Source organism: Papio anubis, chromosome 18 (assembly GCF_008728515.1).
Source record: "Papio anubis isolate 15944 chromosome 18, Panubis1.0, whole genome shotgun sequence".
Classification (NCBI taxonomy): Eukaryota; Metazoa; Chordata; class Mammalia; order Primates; family Cercopithecidae; genus Papio; species Papio anubis.
Genome location: NC_044993.1, coordinates 4334412 through 4356752, shown reverse-complemented (window position 1 = coordinate 4356752; position 22341 = coordinate 4334412). Strand labels below are relative to the sequence as shown.

Below are 22341 nucleotides of genomic sequence, written 5' to 3'. Positions count from 1 at the left end.
CAGTTCGGAACAGAAGTCGGGGAGGATGCCGGGAGCTGGTGGGCTGGGGTTCTCCTGGAAAGGGCATCTGACCCCTGCTTCTGCCATGCCCTGGGCTGCAGGTGCCTCCCAAGTGGGGCTTTTGCAAACAGCAGGTGCCCAATTGTACCTCACCGCCTCAGACGGCAGCACCTGTCCCCGTGAACCCGGGTGTGAGCTTGCGCAGCGGCTGTGATGGGTGGCTGCCTGGACACACGGTGCTGCTGGTGGGTGGACGTGTGTCTGCTCCTGCCGGAACCTGCCCCAGCGGACACTGTGCTGTGATACCATAGAATCCAGGGCCACCTCTGTGGCCTGCCCTGTTGAGGACCTTGGCCTGTGCTGGACACTGATTGGGTGCTGTGTTTGGCTCTTGGGGATGGAGAGCTTCCCTAGGCCTGTGTCAGGGGCTTGGGAAGGGGGCTTGGGGAGGGTGAGCTGGACACTGACCTGTGTGCAAGTCCACAACTGTGTGAGCGGCACGGGGTCTCCTCCCTGCAGGCCGCAGGTCAGCTGGAGTCGGGGGTGTGAGTGTGCAGCTGTGCTCCCCGGAGCCTCGTGAGGCTGGGCAGGGCTCTTGACCCAGAAGCAGCAGAGCTCTGGAGCCCCAGGCCCAGGCCCAGGCCCCACCAGCAGCCCCAGCCTCTGGGGAGCTGCTCTGGCCTCGGTCACGGGGACTTGACCCCCACAACAAGGGGGTGGGGGCTGTGGAAGTGAGGCTGGCACCTGCTTGGGGATAGGAGGACTCTTGGAGCAGGTGCCTTTGGACATCCTCACCCTCACCCCTGCTACCACACACGCTTGGTCCCTTTCTGACCTGGGTGGGAGGGAGGCAACAGAGGGGAGCCCTGGTCTGAGAAGGCAGTTTTGCTCCGTGATGGAGGGAGCCCCCTCCCTTAGAGCCTGGGAACACTTCTCCCTGTCCTCCCCTGTCCAAACCCCTGCTGCACCTGCCCGTCCGCACCCCCTGCCCTTGGGGTATCCTCTTGGCTATAGCCATCTGTCACCCAGGCCCTGAGCCCCCCTGCCTGCCCTGCACCCTCCCCCTGCTACCAGCAGGGCTGCAGCCACCCATTCTTCCATCCCCACGGCATCCGGGGGGGCTGAGGGGTTCTTTGTGAGATGATGGGCGAGTTCTGGGGTAGGTCGTGGTGGTGGTTGTGAACAGCGAACCTAAGCAAACCTCCTGACATGTATCATTAAAGATGGTGAATTACATCTCAGTTTCTGAAATGTAAAAATAAAACTCTCCCAGGGTCACCCTGAGTGGCTGCCATTTGGGCTTCCTCAGCCACCACCGCACTGCGTCCCTGCTTGGCTGGGCCCCATTGAGGGGTGCTGACCACTTCTTTTTTTGTTTTGAGATGGAGTCTCACGCTGTCACCAGGCTGGAGTGCAGCAGTGCGATCTCCACTCGCCACAACCTCCGCCTCCCGGGTTCAAACGATTCTCCTGCCTCAGCCTCCCAAGTAGCTGGGATTACAAGTGCTTGCCACCACACCCAGCTAATATTTGTATTTTTAGTAGAGACGGGGTTTCACCGTGTTGGCCAGGATGGTCTCGATCTCCTGACCTCGTGATCTACCCGCCTCGGCCTCCTGAAGTGCTGGGATTACAGGCGTGAGCCACCGCGCGCAGCCAGTGCCGACCACTTTTTATGTTTGTTTCCTGCCACCCTCCAGCCCCCTGTCTCCCCAGTCTGACGGGAGCCCCCAGAGGGGATACCGTTTCCTGTGACCCACATCCCCCAAGCACATGGGGCTCCCTGGGAAGACTTGGAGGCTTGGGGTCTCTGCTGCTCACGTGTGGAGCTGCCTCTCGGCGGGGCAGGGTGCGTGGCCCGGCTGGCCTGTGTGTCCTGGGATGTTTACAGACCACTGGCTCACGACATCTAGAAACACGTGTGTTCTCTAACTCCGGGGCTCCATGTCTGTCCCGAAAGGTGCCGCCTTCGTCTGTCACTCAGGGCTGTCAGGTGCTGGTCCTGCCTGCCCTGCCCAGGTTCCTTCCTGTCTGGTGGCGGTTGGCGGCCCTGGGCACCAGAGCATCTGTGCTTTGTGCCATTTGACCAGGGAGAGTGGGGCGAAGGGATAGGGAGTGCCTGGGGTAGACTGAGCTGCTGACCCAGTTGGGCCTCAGGAGGAGTGTCTCCTGCCTGCCTGTCTTGGGTGGGGGCCCACGAGGCTGCTAGACCTGGTGCTCTGGGTGCCTCACTTGGGGCAGGGGGACAGCTGAAACCCAGGTCCCCAGCTGTCACTGCTTCTCCCGCTCAGACCACCGTCTTCTCCTCCACAGGGTCCTCACTGAGCAGCGAGTCGTCCCCCGTGTCCTCTCCGGCCACCAACCATAGCTCCCCTGCCAGCACACCCAAGCGCGTGCCCATGGGCCCTATCATCGTCCCCCCTGGGGGCCACAGCGTGCCCAGCACACCCCCCGTGGTGACCATCGCTCCAACCAAAACCGTCAATGGCGTCTGGAGGAGCGAGAGCCGGCAGGTGAGTGGGGCGGGGCAGGGAGCCCAGCATCTTCTGAGGGGAGGCTGGATTCAGGCATCCGTTGGGGGCTCTGGAGCTTTCAAGGTTGAGTTTAAATTCCAAAGACGCCCCCTCCCCCACTCTGAGTTTCCGTCTCCTTCCCTGCAATGGGAGGTGAGAGTGACAGCAGCACCCTCCTGGAGGCCCTGTGCGGCTGTCGGAAGAAACCACCCGCTGGGGGTATCCCGTTATTTTCTTCTGTTCTGGAGGCCACAAGTTCACGATCTGGGGGCTGGCAGGGCTGGTTTCCCCAGAGGCCTGTCCTGGGTTGCTGGTGGCTGCCTTCTCCCTGGGTCATCTGTGGTGTCTTCACATCTGGGTGCTGATCTCGTCTCGTAAGGACACCAGTCCGTTGGTTTAGCGCCCACCCTCATGTCCTCATTCTCATTTAGTCACCTCTTTAAAGACTGTGTCTCCAAATGCAGTTCCGCTCTGAGGCCCTGGGCGTCAGGGCTCCAACACACGGATTTGGGTGGGGGTGGAAGTCCAGTTCACAGCTGTAGCACTGTCAAGCCGTAAAGTGGCATCTGCACGCCGAACACCCAGCAGACTACCTGTGACTGTCACAGTGTGTGAACTCAACAAAGAATTGAGGTAGGAAAGATCCCAGCCCAGAAGCTATCGGAACAAGACATCTGGTGGGTTTTGTGTTTCTGTCTTACTTTTGGGGCTCCCAGCGGAGGCCCTTCCCCAAGTTTTCGGGGCTCCTCATGTCCGTGCGCCCCTCGTGCTGTACTGGGCCTGCCTGTGTGGAAGGAGCTGGCACTGGGAGCTGCTCTTCTGCCCCTGCCTGGGGCTGGCGCGTCCTTGGGTGGCTACCTGCAGCTCTCCCAGCCCCGCATGCCTGGTGTGCAGCCTGGAATGGGCCCTTCCCAATTAAAAACGATTCTCCGGTGCCGCTGTCGCCTGGACTTTTTTGCTGAGCTCCCAGAGGGACGGCCCCACTTGGAAATACTAATTAAACCACAAAGAAGGTGGGGAGGAGGGGAGCGGTTCTTCCCTGCACCAGCCCTCTCTCCCGGGGGCCGGGGGGGCGGGGAACATGGGCGTTGGAGCCACCTGGTCATCATCAGGTCCTGTCTGTCCTCTATCCCCAGAGGTGTGGGAAGGGAGCAGCCTCAGTCCACAGGTGACAGCCGCCGGGCAGGCCCTGATCCAGGGTCGCAGTGGGGATCCCTGGGAGCCCTGGACTGGGCCCCCGGGGGCCTGACGTTGCCTCTGCTTCTTTTCACGCCTTCCCTGGCTAAGAGGACAAACCTGCCCGGGGTCCTCATCTTGCTGGACCTCCGCTGCCCCCGAAGCCTCTCTTAGTTTCACTCATCCTTCATGTGAGGTTTGGAGACGGCGGGGCAGGGCGTGGCATGGAGGGTGGACCCAGGCCAGAGGGGCCTCCATACCCCACAGGGCTTGCAGCAGCCCAAGGCGGCCCTGGTCCTGGTTTGAGGGAGGATGAGGGAGTTGTTACCACCTCGCTGCATCCAGAGGCCACCCCTCAGGGTCAGCCTTGACCACAGGGGCCCTGAATCACGTGACTCAAACAGCTGAGGCTCCTTGCGCCCCACTAATGCGGCCTGGCTGTTGGTGCCCACGCCCGCAGCTCACGGGAGGCCGCTTCCCTGCCCCAGCCTGGACCAGGAGCCTCTACCGGCCGGGACCCTGCACCCAGCCACTGCCTTGACCCCGACTGGAGCTCCTGGCCTAGGCCCAGGACTCCTCAAGGGGGTTCCAGCGCCTTCCCTGGTGATGCCTCCACTCTGAGCTGGTCCCTCCTCAGAGGGTCCTTACCGCCTTGGGAACATTGAGCAAGCCCAGGGCAGAGCAGAGGCGTGACAGCCCTTGCTGCAGCAGTTTCCCACCTCGGCGCTTAATGGAACACGGTGCCACCAGGGAAGGCGTGGGGCTGGGAGCTGGATTAGCAGGTGATGTACGGCTCCCCGCTCACTCGGGCACAGAGGCTCAGCGGGGAATTTAATCCTCTCAGGGAGCGGGGAGGCGGAGACAGGGCTCCCCTCCCACGCTGCCCAAAGCCTTGGCCACGAGTCGTGAGGGGCCTCCGAGCCCGCAGATGCAGGTGGGAGGCGCCAGGCCGGAGGCTTTTCGGCCCCTTCTCGGGGTCACCGCGCTCTCCCAGGTAGTGGGAGCTGCCAGAGGAGAAATGAGATGAAAAAGCCTGTTTTAAAGCTAACAGGGCATGTCCTGCCTGTCTGACTGTGGAACCCTTGCTCTAATCACCGGAGAATGACGGATTTGCCTCCTCCCCTTCTTCCCCCCTCCCCCTCTGCCCCTCCTCCGCCTTCTTTCTTTCATCGTTGCAGCTGCGGCTGCAGCCGCTGCTCAGAAATGAAAAGCTGCCCACAGATGTGCCCTGATGGGTCTGTCTGTGAAGACGGCAGTGGGACCCTGGCTGCTGCTCTCGGGGTGCCTTTGGGGGTAGCCGCCGAGCCTGCCGGGCCTTGCCTGGGTGGGGGGCAGCCCTGTGCCTCACTCCAGGCCCCGCTGACCTAGTTCCCAGGTGTCTGTGCCAGGCTTGGCCGGGTGCCAGCCAGACGGAAGCCACAGACGTTTGGGTCTGGCTCACCGGGCCCCTGCCCCGCCTGCTGGCTGCGCCCCAGCCTCCTGGACTCCCTGTTTGTCCTCAACCAGGCCAGGAAGGTGCCATCTGGCCTGCGAGCAGGGCTTTGTCCTCGGCTGAGGGGAAAGGGGTTCAAGGGCCGTGTCTGGGCCGAGGACAGGCCCCTCCTTGTGGCGGGGCGGCTGGGGCCCTGTGCTCTGCCATTTGACCCGGCCCGCAACGCAGGCAGCATGCGGAGGAGGGCGGCAGGCCTGGGCTGTCGGCAGCTTCTCCCTGGGTGCCGTCCTCGGGTCGGGTCTGGCCACCCAGGGCTGGGTGATGATTGAGCTCCTTGGCTGTCGTCTCCCTCCTGTCCTGGAGGCCTCACCACCAGCCTGGGAGGGGGAGTCCAGGTCCCCCAGGTGCCTGAGCAAATGACGGCCCTTTCTGGGAGTTCAAAGGCCCATTAGCTTTGGGCCTGGTGTTCATTGGGGTGTGCTACCTGGATGCTGGGGGGCCAGGGGCCACTCAGTCTAGTTCAGTCCATCCCAAGCCCTGGGGACAGAGATGCTGCTTCGTGCTCCATTCCTCAGATGTTTGGCCCTGTGCCAGGTAGGGTAGGGGCGTGAGGCAGGATATAGAAGCCAAGCCTGGAAATGGCCTCACGGGGCTGGGGTAGACGGGCAAGCTTGGCGATGCACCTGCCATGTCCAGGCCCCCCCCCCCCGCTGGTACATCCACTGCATGCCCATGCACAGCTGTGCCATCAACTCCGCTGCCCTGAGTCCCCCGCATGCCTGTGCACAGCTGCGCCATCAGCTCCGCTGACCTCTGAGCAGGTGCTATGACGGGCACATGCCATTGATGTGTGCACGAGGCACGACAGGATGGCCCAAGGTCAGGTTGGCCTTTCGGCCACTCCCCCACTACCCCGGTTGCTGACACAGGCTAGAGACCCCAAGACCAGGCGCTGGCCCCTCAATAGGAAGTTCCCGGCCCCACGCAGGGCGCTAGTGCTCATGTGTACCTCCCACCCTCGAGACCAGCACCCTGGAAGGGCAGGTCAGAGGTCGTGAACCCAGGAGGACCCTGCAGAGAAGGGGGGCTGGGGCTCAGCCCGCGGGAAGGGAGCAGATGCTGCCTCTCATTGAAGATTCCAGGCGGCGGTGGCAGCAGCTCCTCCAATTAATCCTCGCTGACTGTCTCCTGGAGGGTGGAGAGTGGGGGAGGCGCCAGCCGGGGCTGCCTGCACTGCCTCTGCGCGGGTGCCATGTGCTGCTGCCGGGCCACCGTCTGCCGCCGTGAAGATGGATGGGCCCAGGAAGAGGGGCTGGGGGGTCAGGGACACAGGCACGGCCCCTGGGAGACAGACGCCTCTCCGCAGTGGGGCAGGTCTCAGAGCCCCTGGGCCATCATTCCTGCTGATTTTCTGGGGAGACGGCCACAGCCTCCTTGTTTTTGGGGTGTTTGGCATTTCGTGGCTCAGGGAGGCAGAGCGGGACTGGTGCTCTTCAGGAGCACGGCCTGCCGATCAGCAGTCGTTACCGGACACGGCCACATGGAACGTGAGGAAGGGCCGGCTTCCCGTGACTCTGCGTCCCTGGGAAGCTCGGAGGGGCCAGCGGGGCCATGGCCCTCAGATACCCCCAGGTCAGGGTAGGCCTGGGCAGTGCTGTCCCCACATGGGGGAGATGCTGGGGCTGAGAGTGGCTGCCCCAGTGACAGAGTGACACCTGGGTTGGCAGCCATCCAGAGTCTAGAGCACAGCCCCAATCTGGGCGGCCCTGAGCCCTGCTCTGCCTCCCGCTCAGTCACACGAATAACAGGAACAAGCAAGACCTTTTCACGCTCTGGTTTCTCCGGGCTGGACCCTGCATGGATGGGTGCGCAGGGTGGCCTCTGTGTGGCTGGGGGTGGCACGGCCTATCCTTGGACTTGGCAGGGACCTCAGCCAGAGAGGTGGGCCTTGGGCCACTGCCTCCTCCTGCTTTGTGCCTAGAGCAGACCCCTCATTTGAGTCCTCTGGGTCACCTTCCCAGCTACACCCAGGTCCACTGTCTGTCCAGGAGCCTGGGACAGGCGAGCTGTCACCTTCCCTGCCCCACCGTGTGTGTTAAGGCCAGTACCCCAGCTGGCCAGTCAGGGCCCAGCTGCTGCCTGTTCTGGTGGACTCCAGGGCCAGGGCCAGGGCCAGGGCCGCTGCAGGAGTTGGTTGGGGGCAGACCAGCACCTTCAGCCCGGGGGCAGTGCCAGCTTCCTATGGCCTCTGCCCTCCACGTGGGCACCGGGACCAGGACATCTGAGGTCAGGCGGGCAGCTGTCGGCGCTGTTGACGTCTTGGCTACATCGTGGCACTCGCTTCATGGCGTGCTGGGTGCCAACAGCGTCTGCTTGCCCTGGTGTGTGTCTGGTGTGACCTTTGGATGTCCACACCAGCGATGGTGGAGGCAGGAACCCCTGCCGCCCTGCACCCTTCACCTGTGCACATTGTGGTTCTGGGTGGCGGGGGTGGTTCTAGTTCTTCTGTTGAACTGAGGAGGCCCAGGGAGGGAGACCGGCCCCGAGACGGCTTCACCCCAGACCTGTCGGAGCCACATCCCCTTCCTTACGGTTCTGCTTCCCACGCCACATGCACCATGTTTTGTGTAGAAAGCCTTAGGGAAAGGATGTTTCTAGAACATGAACTAAATCTAGAGCCTTCCCGTGAGTCAGGAGACCTGGCTCTGTCCTGTGGGCAGTGGCCTATACCAGGCTCCTGCCCTGACCGGATTCTCTCCTCCCGCAGGACGCCGGCTCCAGGAGCAGCAGTGGAGGTCGGGAACGCCTCATTGTGGAGCCCCCGCTCCCCCAGGAGAAGGCAGGGGGCCCAGCCATCCCCTCGCACCTGCTTAGCACCCCCTACCCCTTCGGCCTCTCCCCCAGCTCGGTTGTGCAGGATTCCCGCTTCCCACCACTCAAGTAAGTTGGCCGGCGGGGCCTTCGGTGAGGCGGCCGGGTGGGGACACAGCGCTCAGGTCTGCATCACCAGGCAGCCTGCGGCCTCCACAGATGAGGCTGTGTCCGCCAGATGGTCGTCGGCCGCTTCGCTCTGGGGACTGCAGCCCTGTCTGTGCCCCTCCACCCTGAGGTGGCGGTGGCAGCTCGCTCCCCCACTGCTTAAGCCCCGTCCTCGTTCTGGGTGCCAGGAGTCTGGGTGCCGACTGAGTGCCAGGGGCAATGCAGGGAGGTTAGCCATCCCCCCACGCGGGAGCAGGTCTCCACTCACCTGTCCTTGCCCACTGTCCCTGCCTGCAGCCTCCAGCGGCCTGTGCACCACGTGGTGCCCCCCAGCACCGTGACCGAGGACTACCTGAGAAGCTTCCGGCCCTACCACACCACTGACGACCTCCGCATGTCCTCGCTGCCTCCCCTCGGCCTGGACCCGGCCACTGCTGCAGCCTACTACCACCCCAGCTACCTGGCCCCACACCCCTTCCCCCACCCGGCCTTCAGGTAAGGCATCCCCCGCGCACCATCTCACGTGGGGGCTCGTCTGTTCCTGGCAAGATGGAACCTGGTGGGGAAGGGGTTTCTTACAACCTGGGGCCAGGCTCCCAGGGCAGTGTCTAGAGTAGCCCCTGAAATTGCCCCCAGCTTTGAGCCCAAATTCAGCCCTGATGGCCTATTAGGGGTCCCCTCCTTGTAGACAGTCCCCCTTGGTGACTGCTGTCATCCCTGGCTCCTCCCCTTCTCATTGCGGGTCCACTGACAGCAAGTCACTGTTAAGAGAGCAGGGCTTTACCCATGGGAGGGGCGATGCTTTGCCATGTAGCAGGAGAGCCCAGTGGCCCTGTGGCCCTGTGGCATGGCCTGGGTCCCTGGAGAAGCACTGCACATCCTAGTCAGAGGGGCCTGGAGTCATGACATAGACTGCCCCACATCAGGGCAGCCCAGCCTACTGGCCAGCCTTGGAAGGGCCTGGGCACTTGACCGCTCTGTGCTGAGCCAAAGGAGGTGGCAAGCAGTGCCTTGGAACCCCAAGCTGTCGGCACCTAGCAGCCTCCGGCATTAAGGGACTTTGGGGTTAGCAGCAGGCATGGTCTTCACCCCCAGCCATTTTGTCGCATTCCCCACGCTCAGGCAGGTGTGTGTACCTGGCTGAGGCACACCTGTCCACAGGGCTGGTTCTTCCCCTTGGTTGGTTTGCTGCTCATGGCCCTGTCTTCTCCGCACAGGATGGATGACTCCTACTGCCTGTCCGCCCTGAGGTCCCCGTTCTACCCCATCCCCACCCCCGGCTCCCTGCCCCCGCTGCACCCATCAGCGATGCACCTCCACCTCTCCGGGGTCCGCTACCCCCCCGAGCTCTCCCACTCATCCCTGGCAGCGCTGCACTCGGAGCGCATGTCCGGCCTCAGTGCTGAGAGGTAAGTGTGTCTCGGGCCGAGGAGCCCCTCTGCCCTCCCTGTCCCTTGATGGCAGCTGGGCAGAAAGCCTGGGCTGGAACCTGAGTGGACTCCTTGGCCATGCCTGTCCTCACAGTTTGTCCACCTGCCAAATGGGACAATGATTGTTCAGGCTCTGTGCTCTGAAATAGCGCCTGTCTCGGTAGCCGTGGTCTCCTGCAGTAAACCTGCGGGCCGAGGAGCTCTCGGGGGTGCTTGGGGGTTTTGTAAGCTGCTTTGATTGTGTGGACCTTAAGTTCTTCCTGCACCAGTGAAACCCTGCTCCCTTCGCTATTCGGATTAGTGCCCTGGTTCCTTCCTGGTTATGCTTTTAAAGGACCTGTCCCAGGTCCCTCTCTTGCTCCTGGTGCAGCAGAGCCCCCAACTCTTTCCATGTGCTGCAGGCTGCAGATGGACGAGGAGCTAAGGCGGGAGAGGGAGCGTGAGCGTGAGCGTGAGGCTGACCGCGAGCGGGAGAAGGAACGTGAGCGCGAACGCGAGAAGGAGCGCGAGCAAGAGAAGGAGCGTGAGCGTGAGAAGGAGCGTGAGCTGGAGCGCCAGCGGGAGCAGCGGGCCCGGGAGAAGGAGCTGCTGGCCGCCAAGGCCCTGGAGCCCGCCTTCCTGCCTGTGGCCGAGCTGCATGGGCTGCGTGGCCATACCACTGAGGAGCGGGGCAAGCCCTCGGAGCAGCTGACCCCAACCCGAGCAGGTGCCTGGGCGTGGGTGGGTTATGCTGGGCAAGGTCTCGGCCACCTGTGGGGAGGAGTCCTGAATCACAGCACCTGCCGGTTGCCGTGGTATAAATGTTGCCCAACTGCATTCACCCTGCGTGGCATGGCTGACGTGGAGCAGGGAGCAGAGGCATGTTGGCATGCAATATAGACACAGTGGATGTAGGTGACCCCCAGGAGGACAGTTGTGAAATGTAGCCAGGGCATTAGGAAGGGATAAGTTTTGAGTGCTTTGTTGAGTTTAACGTAATTTATTTCGTTGTAAGTTTACGAAACAATTATTTAGTAATAACAACCGGCTTTTACATGTTTCCCGGAAATTTAATAGTCTGTTCTTTGAGCCAGTGTGAGCTGGCTCTGGCACCGCACTGGCTGGGCAAGAGTTGTGCCAGCACGGAGCGTTTCCTTCCAGGGACAGGACATTGCTTCTCGAAAGCTCCCATAGGGCCCCTTTTGAATATCTTGGTTCTGGCTGGGGGAAGAACCCTTTGGAAGGGCTCTGGTTTCTCTGGGCAGTTGGGCGAGAGAAGATGGGAAGGGAGCATGCTGGCCCACGTGACTGAGACCCTGCTCGACTGCATTTCTCCCCACAGAGAAGCTGAAGGATGCTGGCCTGCAGGCGCCCAAGCCTGTGCAACACCCCTTGCATCCGGTGCCCACCCCACACCACACGGTGCCCAGTCTCATCTCCAACCACGGCATCTTCTCTCTGCCGAGCAGCAGTGCTGCCACAGCCCTGCTGATCCAGCGCACCAACGAGGAGGAGAAGTGGCTGGCGCGGCAGCGGCGGCTGCGGCAGGAGAAGGAGGACCGGCAGTCTCAGGTGTCGGAGTTCCGGCAGCAAGTGCTGGAACAGCACCTGGACATGGGCCGACCCCCGGTGCCGGTGGAGGCGGAGCACAGGCCAGAGAGCACCACCAGGTGAGTGAGCCCCAGGAAGGAAGGAGGGCTGAGCCTTCACGTTCCGATTTGTTCAGCGAGCATTGAGCCCCTCCTGTTTGCCCGACATCCTGCCCCAGCATTTCTGCCTGCCTCTTTCATTTCTGTTCTTTCATCTTCACGTTATAATGCCTGTCTTGCCTATGGGGAAGCTGAGACTGAAGAAGAAAATGGGTTGCTCAAAGGAATCCCCACCAGTAAGTAAAGAGACCAGTCAAGTCCATGTTGAGAGCCAGGGCCCTGCCCACGCAGCCTGGCCCAGTTCCCAGGAGGCCATTCACAGCAGATGAAGACTGTAAGGTGGAAGCTTTAATTACTAGTAATACCTGTTCTCTCCATCTTCCTCTGCTTTTGAGCCTGGCCTTTTTTTTATTATTATTATTAACAAGAAGGAGACAGCTTTTGATTTTAAGGGAAAAAATGAGTTTTATTGCTTTTGTAGTAATAGTAAAACACATGCCCATTTTCTAGCCCTTTATAAAGCATTTCCCAGGAACCTGTGTGGTGGTCCTTGGGACCCTGGCTGCAGACAGGTCTTTTGAGCTGGGACCCAGTGCCCCCAGGCCTCCCTGCTCCTGCCTGCCCTGGGATACCTGCCTTGGGGCTGTGCTGGTCCCAGGCCCCCACCTCATATCCTCGTAGGGCTCACTCTGAAGGGCTGAGCTAAGACCCTCAGCCAGCGTTGGTGGGGATGACCTGCCAGGCTTCCATAGTTCTGCTCCAGGCCCAGCTCAGGGACCTAGGGACACTGCTTCTGTTCCCTGAGCATCACTTTCCTCAACTGTCCACAAAGGAGGGTGGATAGGATGATTTCTGAGCATCTTTCCAGCTCTCAGGGCTGTGGTGCTGTCCTGGGAGAAGAAAGCCTTGAGCTCTGGGACGAAAGCGCGTTGCGGTTTAAAATCTGTCCTCCCTTCTGCCTGCCTCCGTTATCCAGTAGGGCAGCGAGGGAATGTACCCACACTGATCAGGGCTGACTGGGAGTGACTGTCACCAGGCCACAGCTGAGTCTCTCTGTGGCTCACGCTGCCTGGCACGGCAGAAGTGAGGTCCCTTCTGCCTCTCCCAGTCCCCGAGGCCTGTCAGACTCAGCCTTGCCTGCTACCCAGAGGACTGAGGGCAGTCAGCTCCCATCTGGCATGGCCTGATAACATCAGGGTGCCCTGACTCCTGTCAGGCATCTTCTTCCTCAGGGCTCCCCAGGGCCCCAGCACAGTGTTGTGACTTTGCCCACCCATGGACTGCTTCCAGCCAGTATAGCTGCCCCATTAGGACCGGGGGCATGATGGGAAGCAGGGCCTGGCCCGGGCCGAGTCTCCCCTGGCTGCGGTGGTGCCCTGTGGCCGGCTGCACACGCGGCTTTACCGCATTGGGAACTTGGGGGCCTGACAGGACCTTCATGCTCCATGCTAGAAAACTGTTCAGTGCTTGTGGTGGCACATGACACGTTTATTTCCTGCAGGTTTTATTCCTTTGCTGTTTACTTAAGACACAGCTTCTTCCTGTGGTTCCCTGCTGTATTCTGCTAAGAGGGACAGCAGCATCGGATTTGTCCCCTGGCCTGGAGTCTGGAATAACTAGGGAGAGCCTTGTTTAAATAGGGCCCCCTGGGCAAGCTAGAGATCCCTGAGCCTGGCCACGTGCCTGCCGTGGCCTCTGCCTCTTCCTTCCCCTCAAGCCTTGCCCAGGGTCACTGTGCAGTATTGGTCCAGACATCCTGTGAGTATATCTCCCTTTAAAAAACAGAAAGATAGCAGGCACAGTGACACATGCCTGTAGTCCCAGCTACCCTGGAGGCCGAGGTCCATGATCGCTTGAGCCCGGGAGTTCTGGGCTGTAGTGTACTATACCCACTGGGTGTCCAAGCTAAATCCAGCACCAATATGGTGACCTCCTGGGAGCGGGGGAACCACCAGGTTGCCTAAGGAGGGGTGAACCAGGCCAGGTCGGAAGTGGAGCATGTCGAAACTCCCATGTTGATCAGTAGTGGGATTGCTTCGTAAACAGCCACCGCACTCCAGCCTGGGTAACACAGCGAGACCCATCTCTTAAAAATAAACTTTGGAAAGACAATATTAAAAATAGGCCTTTGAGTAGATTAAATCTTGTTTTAATTGCACTGAGGAAACAAGTCATTTAATGCAGCTAAGGGGCAGCTTCTTGTTTAATGGAAGGGTTCTGATGTTAGAAATCCCTTCTTTCCCTCCCTGCCTCAGCAGGCCTTAGCCTGGGTCCTTGAAGACACTTGGTGGCCTCTGCCACGGGACACTTCGGGTCGCTGCAGTTCTGACAGGGGCCACTGGGGGGCAGTCGCGGCACAGGCCCCATACTGACTGGGAGGATCTCCATTTCACAGTGGGTTTGGCTCTGGCTGGGCAGGCACTGGAAGGTTGTCTCGTGGCTGCCTGCAGGGACAGTGGGGAGGAAGGAGTACTCACCCTGTGAAGGTGGCCAGCCTGCCCTGTGTCCCTACAAGGCACAGCGGGAGGAGGGTACTGGTGGCAGGGCCACAGCCCAGCATATGTGGGTTTCCCCATGGAAAGTGAGGATGAGCGCTTGCCCTTAGGGGAATTCAGGCAAGCAGTTGGGAAACTCCACCAAAACTGGGTCTGTCCCAGGCCTGAGGGGGTCTCTGCCTTCCCTAGCAGCTTAGGCTGGGAACCTCCCTGTCCTCTTGGAACAGCCTGCACACACCTGCCGCAGGTGTTGGAGGGCTGGGCGTGCTAGCTCACTCCTGTAATCCCAGCACTTTGGGAGGCCCAGGCAGTTGGATCACTTGAGGTTACGAATTTGACACCAGCCTGGCCAACATGATGAAACCCCATCTACTAAAAATAAAAAAAATTAGACGGGCGTGGTGGCGCACACTTGTAATCCCAGCTACTTGGGAGGCTGAAGCTGGAGAACTGCTTGAACTTGGGAGGCAGAGGTTGCAGTGAGCTGAGATTGCCCCACTGCACTCCTGCCTGGGTGACAGAGTGAGTCTTTTTTTTTCTTTTTTTTTTCCTTTTTTGAGACAGAGTCTTGCTCTGTCGCTGAGGCTGGAGGGAAATGGCATGGTCTCAGCTCACTGCAACCTCCACCTCCCGGGTTCAAGTGATTCTCCTGCCTCAGCCTCCAGAGTAGCTGCGATTACAGGTGCCCGCCATCATGCCTGGCTAATTTTTGTATTTTTAGTAGAGATGGGGTTTCACCATGTTGGCCAGGCTGGTCTTGAACTGCTGACCTCGTGATCCACCCACCTTGGCCTCCCAAAGTGCTGGGATTACAGCATGAGCCACTGCACCCGGCCAAGTCTTTATATCTTAAAAAAAAAAAAAAATGAAGGACAGAAACCATGGTCCTTGGGGTGGAGCATGTGCCCCTCCCTGCAGCCCCACTGGCACTGGCTCTCTGATGGCACTGGCTGTGCCATCCGGGTCATCTTAGGAGCGGCAGGCAGCCGGGGAAGCCTATGGGTGGCTGAAGGGTCTTTTCTCCCTGACTGACGGGCTGGTTTCACTCCCTAGGCCAGGACCAAACCGTCACGAGCCAGGTGGCCGCGACCCTCCGCAGCACTTTGGGGGGCCACCACCTCTGATTTCGCCCAAGCCCCAGCTCCATGCTGCACCCACGGCCCTCTGGAACCCCGTGTCCCTGATGGACAACACTTTGGAGACGCGGCGGGCCGAGAGCCACTCTGTGCACAGCCATCCGGCTGCATTTGAGCCCAGCCGCCAGGCAGCCGTGCCGCTGGTGAAGGTGGAGCGGGTCTTCTGCCCGGAGAAAGCAGAGGAGGGGCCACGGAAGCGTGAGCCTGCCCCCCTGGACAAGTACCAACCACCTCCGCCGCCACCACGAGAGGGAGGGAGCCTGGAGCACCAGCCCTTCCCGCCCGGGCCTGGGCCCTTCCTGGCTGAGCTCGAGAAGTCCACCCAGACCATCCTGGGCCAGCAGCGGGCCTCCCTCCCACAGGCGGCCACCTTCGGGGAGCTCAGCGGACCCCTGAAGCCTGGCTCGCCCTACCGGCCCCCAGCGCCACGGGCCCCCGACCCTGCCTACATCTACGATGAGTTCCTGCAGCAGCGCCGGAGGCTGGTCAGCAAGCTGGACCTGGAGGAGCGCAGGCGGCGGGAGGCCCAGGAGAAAGGTCTGCCTCCCCACAGACCCCGACCTGCTCAGGGAGAGCTGCACAGTGGGGACGGGGAGCCTGCATGCCAGCCCCCTGCCCCTCCGTTCACTCCTGCTTTCTGCCTGGGGTAGTCCCAGGCCCCAGGTGGCAAGTGCACTGGCTTCTGTGTAGCAACATGACACCTTTGTAGGGGAGGCAGACCCTAATCCCTGTGCCTGTCCTGCCTCAATGCAAATTGTCCCGAAGAGCCAAATCAAAGCCCGCCTGTAAAGACAGTTCCACAGACAAGCACGATGAATAAGTGATGAGCCGGAGGCTAATATGATAGTTTTAAATATTAATAGTGCAGCGTAACAGGAGAGCCAGCCCTGGCCCAGCGGGGGCTCCACATATGGGGCTGCTGTCACCAGCTGCAGCAGGTGGGCCAAGGGGTGAGGAGGCGGCAGCTGGCGCTGCCCTGGGTCAGCATGGGAGGTCAGGCACTTCATTCCTGTTTCTGCTTGGGAGGGGGAGTCCTCAGCCAGCGGCTCCCTAAGTTCTCCAGAGAGCCAGGAAGAGCAACCGAGCAGGCCTGGGTGTGAGGAGGGGAGCAGGGGCTCCTGCCCAGTTTCATTTCTGACGCTGAACATTCGGGTCCCGTCCAGTGCTGAGCTCAGCCTTCTCTCCACTAGAAGCTGGGGCACAGGCAGTCTTCCTGGTTGTTGGTCTAGGCTGGATGGAGGGCCCAGCCGAGTTTCTCTCCCCTGCTCACTTTGTAAAGGAGGAGGGAAATACCCGAGTGCCCCGGGCAAGGGGCTCTGCTATTGTTCTCTGTGCCTTTGAGAGCTCAGGCCTGTGTGTGCCTGTCCCCTCCCAGGGGATGGACTCAGATGGCCACAGCATGGGGGAGTGCGTGCGCACAGGCAGTCCTGTGTTGCTGTGGACACAGCCCCAGGCCTGTATGATGAGTGGTTCCCTGCCAGGGGGAGGAGGGAGGTCTTGTCGGCCCAGGGGACCACCCAGCCACTTGGAGGCCCCTGGGAGCCATGGATCCCAGGGAAGCCTCGTGCCTGCGGTCCTGCGAAGCCCCAGGACTGGGTTAATGTTGGTTTCCACCTCGGTTGAAAGGAACTGGCCTTCAGGTGCTCAGGACTGATAGGTGGTCTGCACACATGAGCCCCTGCGGGCATGTCCACTGGACAGATGAAGGCTCTTTGTCCGGTTCAATACAACCGTTTCTCCATCAGGGTACTACTACGACCTCGATGACTCTTATGATGAGAGCGATGAGGAGGAGGTCAGGGCCCACCTCCGCTGCGTGGCCGAGCAGCCGCCCCTCAAACTGGACACGTCCTCCGAGGTACTGGGCTCTCCTCCCCATGGACATGCTCTGGGCTGGGCTCTCGGTCCTAGCGTCCACACCCCGCAGTCCACCCCACTGTTGCTAGGTTCCTCCAGAAGTCCTGGCGGGTTCGCCCCAGCAAGCTCCTCTGCCACCGGGCACAGCCAGTCCTGGCACACACTTCGAGGACCCCAGGAGGGGACCCCGGGACAGTGAAAGCATACCACTGCCAGTGGCTTCAAACTCATTTGTTTTCTTTCCCAATCTAGAAGCTAGAGTTTTTGCAACTTTTTGGCTTGACCACCCAACAGCAGAAGGAGGAACTGGTGGCCCAGAAGCGCAGGAAGCGGCGGCGGATGTTGAGAGAGAGAAGCCCGTCGCCCCCAACGATTCAGAGCAAGCGGCAGACGCCTTCGCCGAGACTGGCGCTGTCCACCCGCTACAGCCCTGACGAGATGAACAACAGTCCCAACTTCGAAGAAAAGAAGAAGTTCCTGACCATCTTCAACCTGACCCACATCAGCGCCGAGAAGAGGAAAGGTAGGGCCTCGCCTGGGTAGGAAGGTTGGGGCTCACTGGGGTGGAAGTGGGTTTCTGAAGCAGCGGGTGGGGCCAGTGGACTCCAGGCAGGATCTGGGATCACTCAGCCTGAGGCCGCCCCTTTACTCCTCCCGGCTCCGGGGAACAGCCTCTCTGTTCTTACACGCCCTCCACAGCAGCCTTACCTGGCAGGCTTTGCTCTGAGAGCCCCACCATCTTGAGCTGAGGACTACCCTTGTTACTCATCTATCTCCCAGCGCCCGAGAAGGCACTCTTTGAGCCGAGTGCTCCAGTGACTGCACCAGGCGTGAGGCGAGGTACCAGGTGTTCCAGGTTCATTTGCTGCAGACTTTTCCTCTTGCTGGACTGCTTAGGTGGTCTGCTGGGTGTTGTGTCCTGGTGGCCGGAGGCCTGGGAAAGGGCTGCCAAGCAGGACAGCACACACTGAGCCAATGGCTTGCCTTGAAAGATGCTTCCAGTCCAGTCTGGCCACATAGGGCCATGCTGGGACAGACCCTCTGGGCTAGAATCCATACAGCAGAAGAAACAATGCAGCCGCAACACCTGCTCAGAGTTTTGGCTTCCTTGGCCTGCAATGCAGGCCGGCTTGGTGCCCAGATGTTGACGTTCCTGGGCCTGACCTTATGCGTGCCTCCAAGTCCTCGTGGACCTCTGGCCTCCTCTCTGGGAGAAAGTTGAAGAAAAGCAGTTACTTCTTAGACCTTGAGCAGCTTCAGGGTGTTGATCAGGGTGTAGCCATTTACTCTCTGCTTTTAACCAGTCAGTAGTTTTCCCTTTCTCTTAACGGACTAGTGATGTGTTGAATGCCAGCCCAGTTCCCTAGATACAAAGCATCTTTTTACCTGGCTGAATTTTTGGAGGAAAAAAATTAAGGGCGATGCAGCCCTTGAGTTTCACAGTCAAGAAGGGCCGGGTGACATCAGGAATCTGCTGCGTGGAACATCATGGGGTCATCTTTCCTTTTCAGGAAGTGGCAGTAATGGTAGGAGTGGGTGAGAAGGCACTCTGCCTCAGAGGTCAGGCCTGGGCCTTTGGGGCATTTGTTTGTGTTGGGGCCACCTTGTCTGACTTGAAATAAGAATACATCGTCACACGTCACCTCCGAGGTCCGTGGGCACAGTGATTCACAGCTGTCTCTGGAGCACGGCTAGGACATTGTGTAGTGATGCCAAGAGCAATCTGGGCTCGCTCTAAGATGGTTGCTTCCTTAAAACTGGGCCTGCCCCATCGCACCTGCTTTTGGTTTTTCGGGCTTTAGTGCGTTACCTGTCCATCAAGGCTAGAATCCTGCTGTCCTCTCCAAAAAATGACGCAACTGGCTCGTTAATCTCAGGCTGCTTTTCTCATAGACAAAGAGAGACTTGTTGAAATGCTCCGTGCCATGAAGCAGAAGGCACTGTCAGCAGCAGTGGCCGACTCCTTGACAAACTCTCCGAGGGACAGTCCTGCCGTCTCCCTGAGTGGTAAGGGAAGGATAGCCCCACCTGCCACCACCCAGGACCATCCCATGGGCTGCCCAGGCTCAGGCATCCACTTGAGGTCCTCATCACTGTGAATGTGGCCTCCTGCAGACTGTCTTCTTCTTCTTGTACAAGCGTACCATTCTTGCACAGTTGTGGCAGTCATTGGGACGGAGCATCAGTTCGAAGACGGGCTTTGAGTTGAGGGGAGGGTCTGGCTTCTGTGGAGCTCTATGTGGTGATCACTGTGGTCATAATAACCGTTGTCCTTCAGTTATGGCACAGAGGCTCACATGAAGGCCAATCCAGTGGTACCATCCCAGGAGGGAGGGCGTGCTCCAGCCTTAGTGCCCGCAGCCTGGTCCTGCCACTAGCCTGGCCGCCCTGGCTCTCTTCCTGAATCTTTGTCTTCCTCACTCTGCCCTCTGGGCCCCGCTGGCACCTGCTGCCACACCTTTCCTCCTTTTACATCTCTGGCTGATCTCTGCCCTGTCAAATGTCACAGGGGATCTTTACAGTTCATCCCAGTTCTTGGCTCCTCACCCACTCTTGTCCGGTTGGACTGAATACCTCCCTACCATCCCCGTGGCTGGGGGACTTCCTTCTTCCTGTGGATCTGTTTCTCTCTTCTTGGGACATCTTTCAAAGGATGGACTTGCCACTAAACACCCCGCCGTCTTCAGAGAAGAGCCATGTGTGTGGCGGTGATTTAAATGTTCCCCGGGTCTTGGTTCTTTGCATTAGGTCTTTAAGTGTAAGCTCTAGAGACCAGGATCTGCGTGCTGAACACTCAGCCTGTTAACTTGCATTTCTTAACATTTTCCTTCACTTTCTGTCTCTAAAAGAACCGGCCACTCAGCAAGCCTCTCTGGATGTGGAGAAGCCGGTGGGGGTTGCTGCTTCCTTGTCTGACGTCCCAAAGGCCACGGAGCCTGGGAAGCTGGAACAGGTTCGGCCCCAGGAGCTGTCGAGAGTCCAGGAGCTAGCTCCTGCCAGCGGGGAGAAGGCCAGGCTGAGCGAGGCCCCTGGAGGCAAGAAGAGCCTGAGCATGCTTCACTACATCCGGGGCGCTGCATCCAAGGACATTCCTGTGCCGCTGTCCCACAGCACCAATGGGAAGAGCAAGCCGTGGGAGCCCTTTGTGGCAGAAGAGTTTGCACATCAGTTCCACGAGTCAGTGCTGCAGTCCACCCAGAAGGCCCTGCAGAAGCATAAAGGTAATGAGGCTGCCAGTCCCCGCTCAGCTCTCGGCAATGGTTGAGGCTAGCCAAAGTCCCTGAGTGCCACAGCTGTTGAGCTGTGGGCACAAGTTTTTATAAACTCCAATCACCAGAAGAAAATAATTTTGTTATTATGCCAAAACCATGTTTGTTTGTTTTACTCTAAGCTCTAAAACCTGAACTCGTAGGTGAAAAGCATTTGTAGGCACCAGCGCTGATGCTGTGCTGTGAGCAGGGACTCATCGATCGGTAAGAGGTAAAGCAGTGAACACCAGCAGGCACTGGTTTTTGCAGAGATTAAAAAAGATTCCCCAAAGGCAGGGAAGAGCCCTTGAGTGGATTTTTACCAGCATTCATTTGAAAGAATCATGTTTTTCAAGACAGAGATGCAGATGGCCGCCAGTCCTCAAGGTAGAGGTGGTATCTAAAGATGTCACTGCCAGCCCTCTGGATCCATGGGTTCCGTATCTTTGGATTCAGCCAGCTTCAGATTAGAAATATTTGCAGGTGGGGTGGAATCCCACAAAGTTCCAAAAACAAAACTTGAATTTGCCAAGCAGCAGGTAAAGTGTAGGTATTACAAGTACTCTAGAGGTGTGCATAGATGATGTGCAGATACTGCGCCACTTTATATCAGGGACTTGAACATCCCTGGACTTTAGTGTTCACAGAAGGTCTGGAGCCAGTCCTCCATGACAGATACCAAGGGAGACTGTACAGTGCTGCTGAGATGCCTTTCAAAATTTCAGAATACCCTCCCTCCCTGCCCCTTGGCGGTACACCTTATAGAGGCTTTTCTGTGGCCCTAGGGCATATTTTTTTCTGCCAATTTATTCTGACCTTGTCCTGGCCTTACGCTAAACGGTTTCCTCAAGATTTTAGTCACCCTGCTGTACCAGTTTGAGCCAAGTCACTGTACTGACTGGGCTGGTCTCAGGCCCCACCAGGGGCTGCCATCCACACGGGAAGCCAGGTGTGCCCTTGAGGATGTCACCCACAGGGCCATGCCATGAGAGGGGGCACGCCCTCATGAAACAGGGCACAATGAGGCTGACTCCTGGGAGAGGGCAGAGCCCCATTATGCCTAGGGACCGACACACCCATGCCTTGTGAGAGGACGGGCTGGTGTCTGCTGAGGGCCAACTATAGACCAAGCTCAAAGAGATGGAGGCAGTGCCAGGCGCGGTGGCTCACACCTGTAATTCCAGCACTTTGGGGGGCCAAGGTGGGCGGATCACCTGAGGTCAGGAGTTCGAAACCAGCCTGGGCCAACATGGCGAAATCCCATTTCTACTAAAAAATGCAAAAATTAGCCGGGCATGATAGCGCATGCGTGTAACCCCAGCCACTCTGGAGGCTGAGGCAGGAGAATTGCTTGAACCTGGGAGGGGAGGTTGCAGTGAGCTGAGATTGGGCCATTTCTCTCCAGCCTGCTACCCAGAGGACTGGGGGCAGCCAAAACAAAAAATGGAGTCTCAGAGATGAATTTCAGCAAAAATGGTCCATGTACCAGAATCAAGTAGCGCTCAGGGCTGTGGTGTCTCCTGGCTGTCTCAGACTTTCTCACGCTGGGTCTGTAGCCCAGAGGTCTTGGGCTGGATCCCTTTTTACGCAGTGTCATACTGACCCCTGGAGCCCTGCAGTCATGCTGACTCTGCACCAAAGGCAGGGCACAGCTCCCTTCTGAGACAGCACCCTGTGTCCCTTTCCCCAACACACTGACACAAGCCCTGTCCCCTCCACAGGGAGCATGGCTGTGCTGTCTGCAGAGCAGAACCACAAGGTTGACACGTCCGTCCACTACAACATTCCCGAGCTGCAGTCCTCCAGCCGCGCCCCTCCACCCCAGCACAATGGGCAGCAGGAGCACCCCACTGTGAGGAAGGGCCCCCCAACCCAGGAGATGGACCGGGACTCAGAAGAGGAGGAAGAGGAGGAGGATGAAGATGGAGAAGATGATGAGGAAGCCCCAAGACGCAAGTGGCAAGGGATTGAGGCCATTTTTGAAGCTTACCAGGAACACATAGAAGGTATGGGGGTGCTGGGGAAGAGCGGGGAGGGGGTCAGGAAAGTACTTTTGGAAAGTAATCTGAGTGGTGAGTTCATGCAGACCTCTGCCAGCCTGGGGACTGTTCCTCCGTCCTGGGGCACAGTAGATACAAATACTGGAAGGGAAGTTTCTTCAGGCTTCTGGTAGCGGTGATGTCCCATGCTGGAACCTGAGGCCAGTCTTGCTAGGGCATCCAAGTACCACGATGCCAGCTCTGGTGGCACCTGCCATTCTTCATGTGGGCCCCGCTCTCAGAGCTGCATCAGTGTGGATGTCGGCCTCAGTTTCATGTAAGGGTCCTGGGAGATGACCTAGTTGATTTGCTGAGCCCTGGCAGCTAGGCCTGGTCACTGCTCCAGCATGCCTCTAGCCCGGTGACAGCCTCCCCACACTGCAAGGATTGCTCTGTGGCCAATGGGTG

At 59.3% G+C, this 22341-nt stretch overlaps 1 protein-coding gene across 10 annotated transcripts in view; it reads left to right on the top strand.

Annotated features, from left to right (window-relative positions):
- Nucleotides 1–22341, top strand: part of GSE1 (Gse1 coiled-coil protein) — a 310266-nt gene that overhangs the window by 280300 nt on the left and 7625 nt on the right. For 9 of the 10 annotated variants that reach the window (XM_021932241.2, XM_009196979.4, XM_009196976.4 and 6 more), the window contains 12 exons: nucleotides 2314–2513; nucleotides 7889–8061; nucleotides 8398–8595; nucleotides 9318–9509; nucleotides 9932–10236; nucleotides 10852–11179; nucleotides 14707–15326; nucleotides 16535–16647; nucleotides 16899–17169; nucleotides 18540–18653; nucleotides 19496–19867; nucleotides 21616–21900. In XM_021932241.2, the coding sequence (XP_021787933.1) occupies nucleotides 2314–2513; nucleotides 7889–8061; nucleotides 8398–8595; nucleotides 9318–9509; nucleotides 9932–10236; nucleotides 10852–11179; nucleotides 14707–15326; nucleotides 16535–16647; nucleotides 16899–17169; nucleotides 18540–18653; nucleotides 19496–19867; nucleotides 21616–21900 (3171 nt within the window). The remainder of the gene's footprint in view (nucleotides 1–2313; nucleotides 2514–7888; nucleotides 8062–8397; nucleotides 8596–9317; nucleotides 9510–9931; nucleotides 10237–10851; nucleotides 11180–14706; nucleotides 15327–16534; nucleotides 16648–16898; nucleotides 17170–18539; nucleotides 18654–19495; nucleotides 19868–21615; nucleotides 21901–22341) is intronic. The other variant, XM_031658044.1, reaches the window with a different exon arrangement.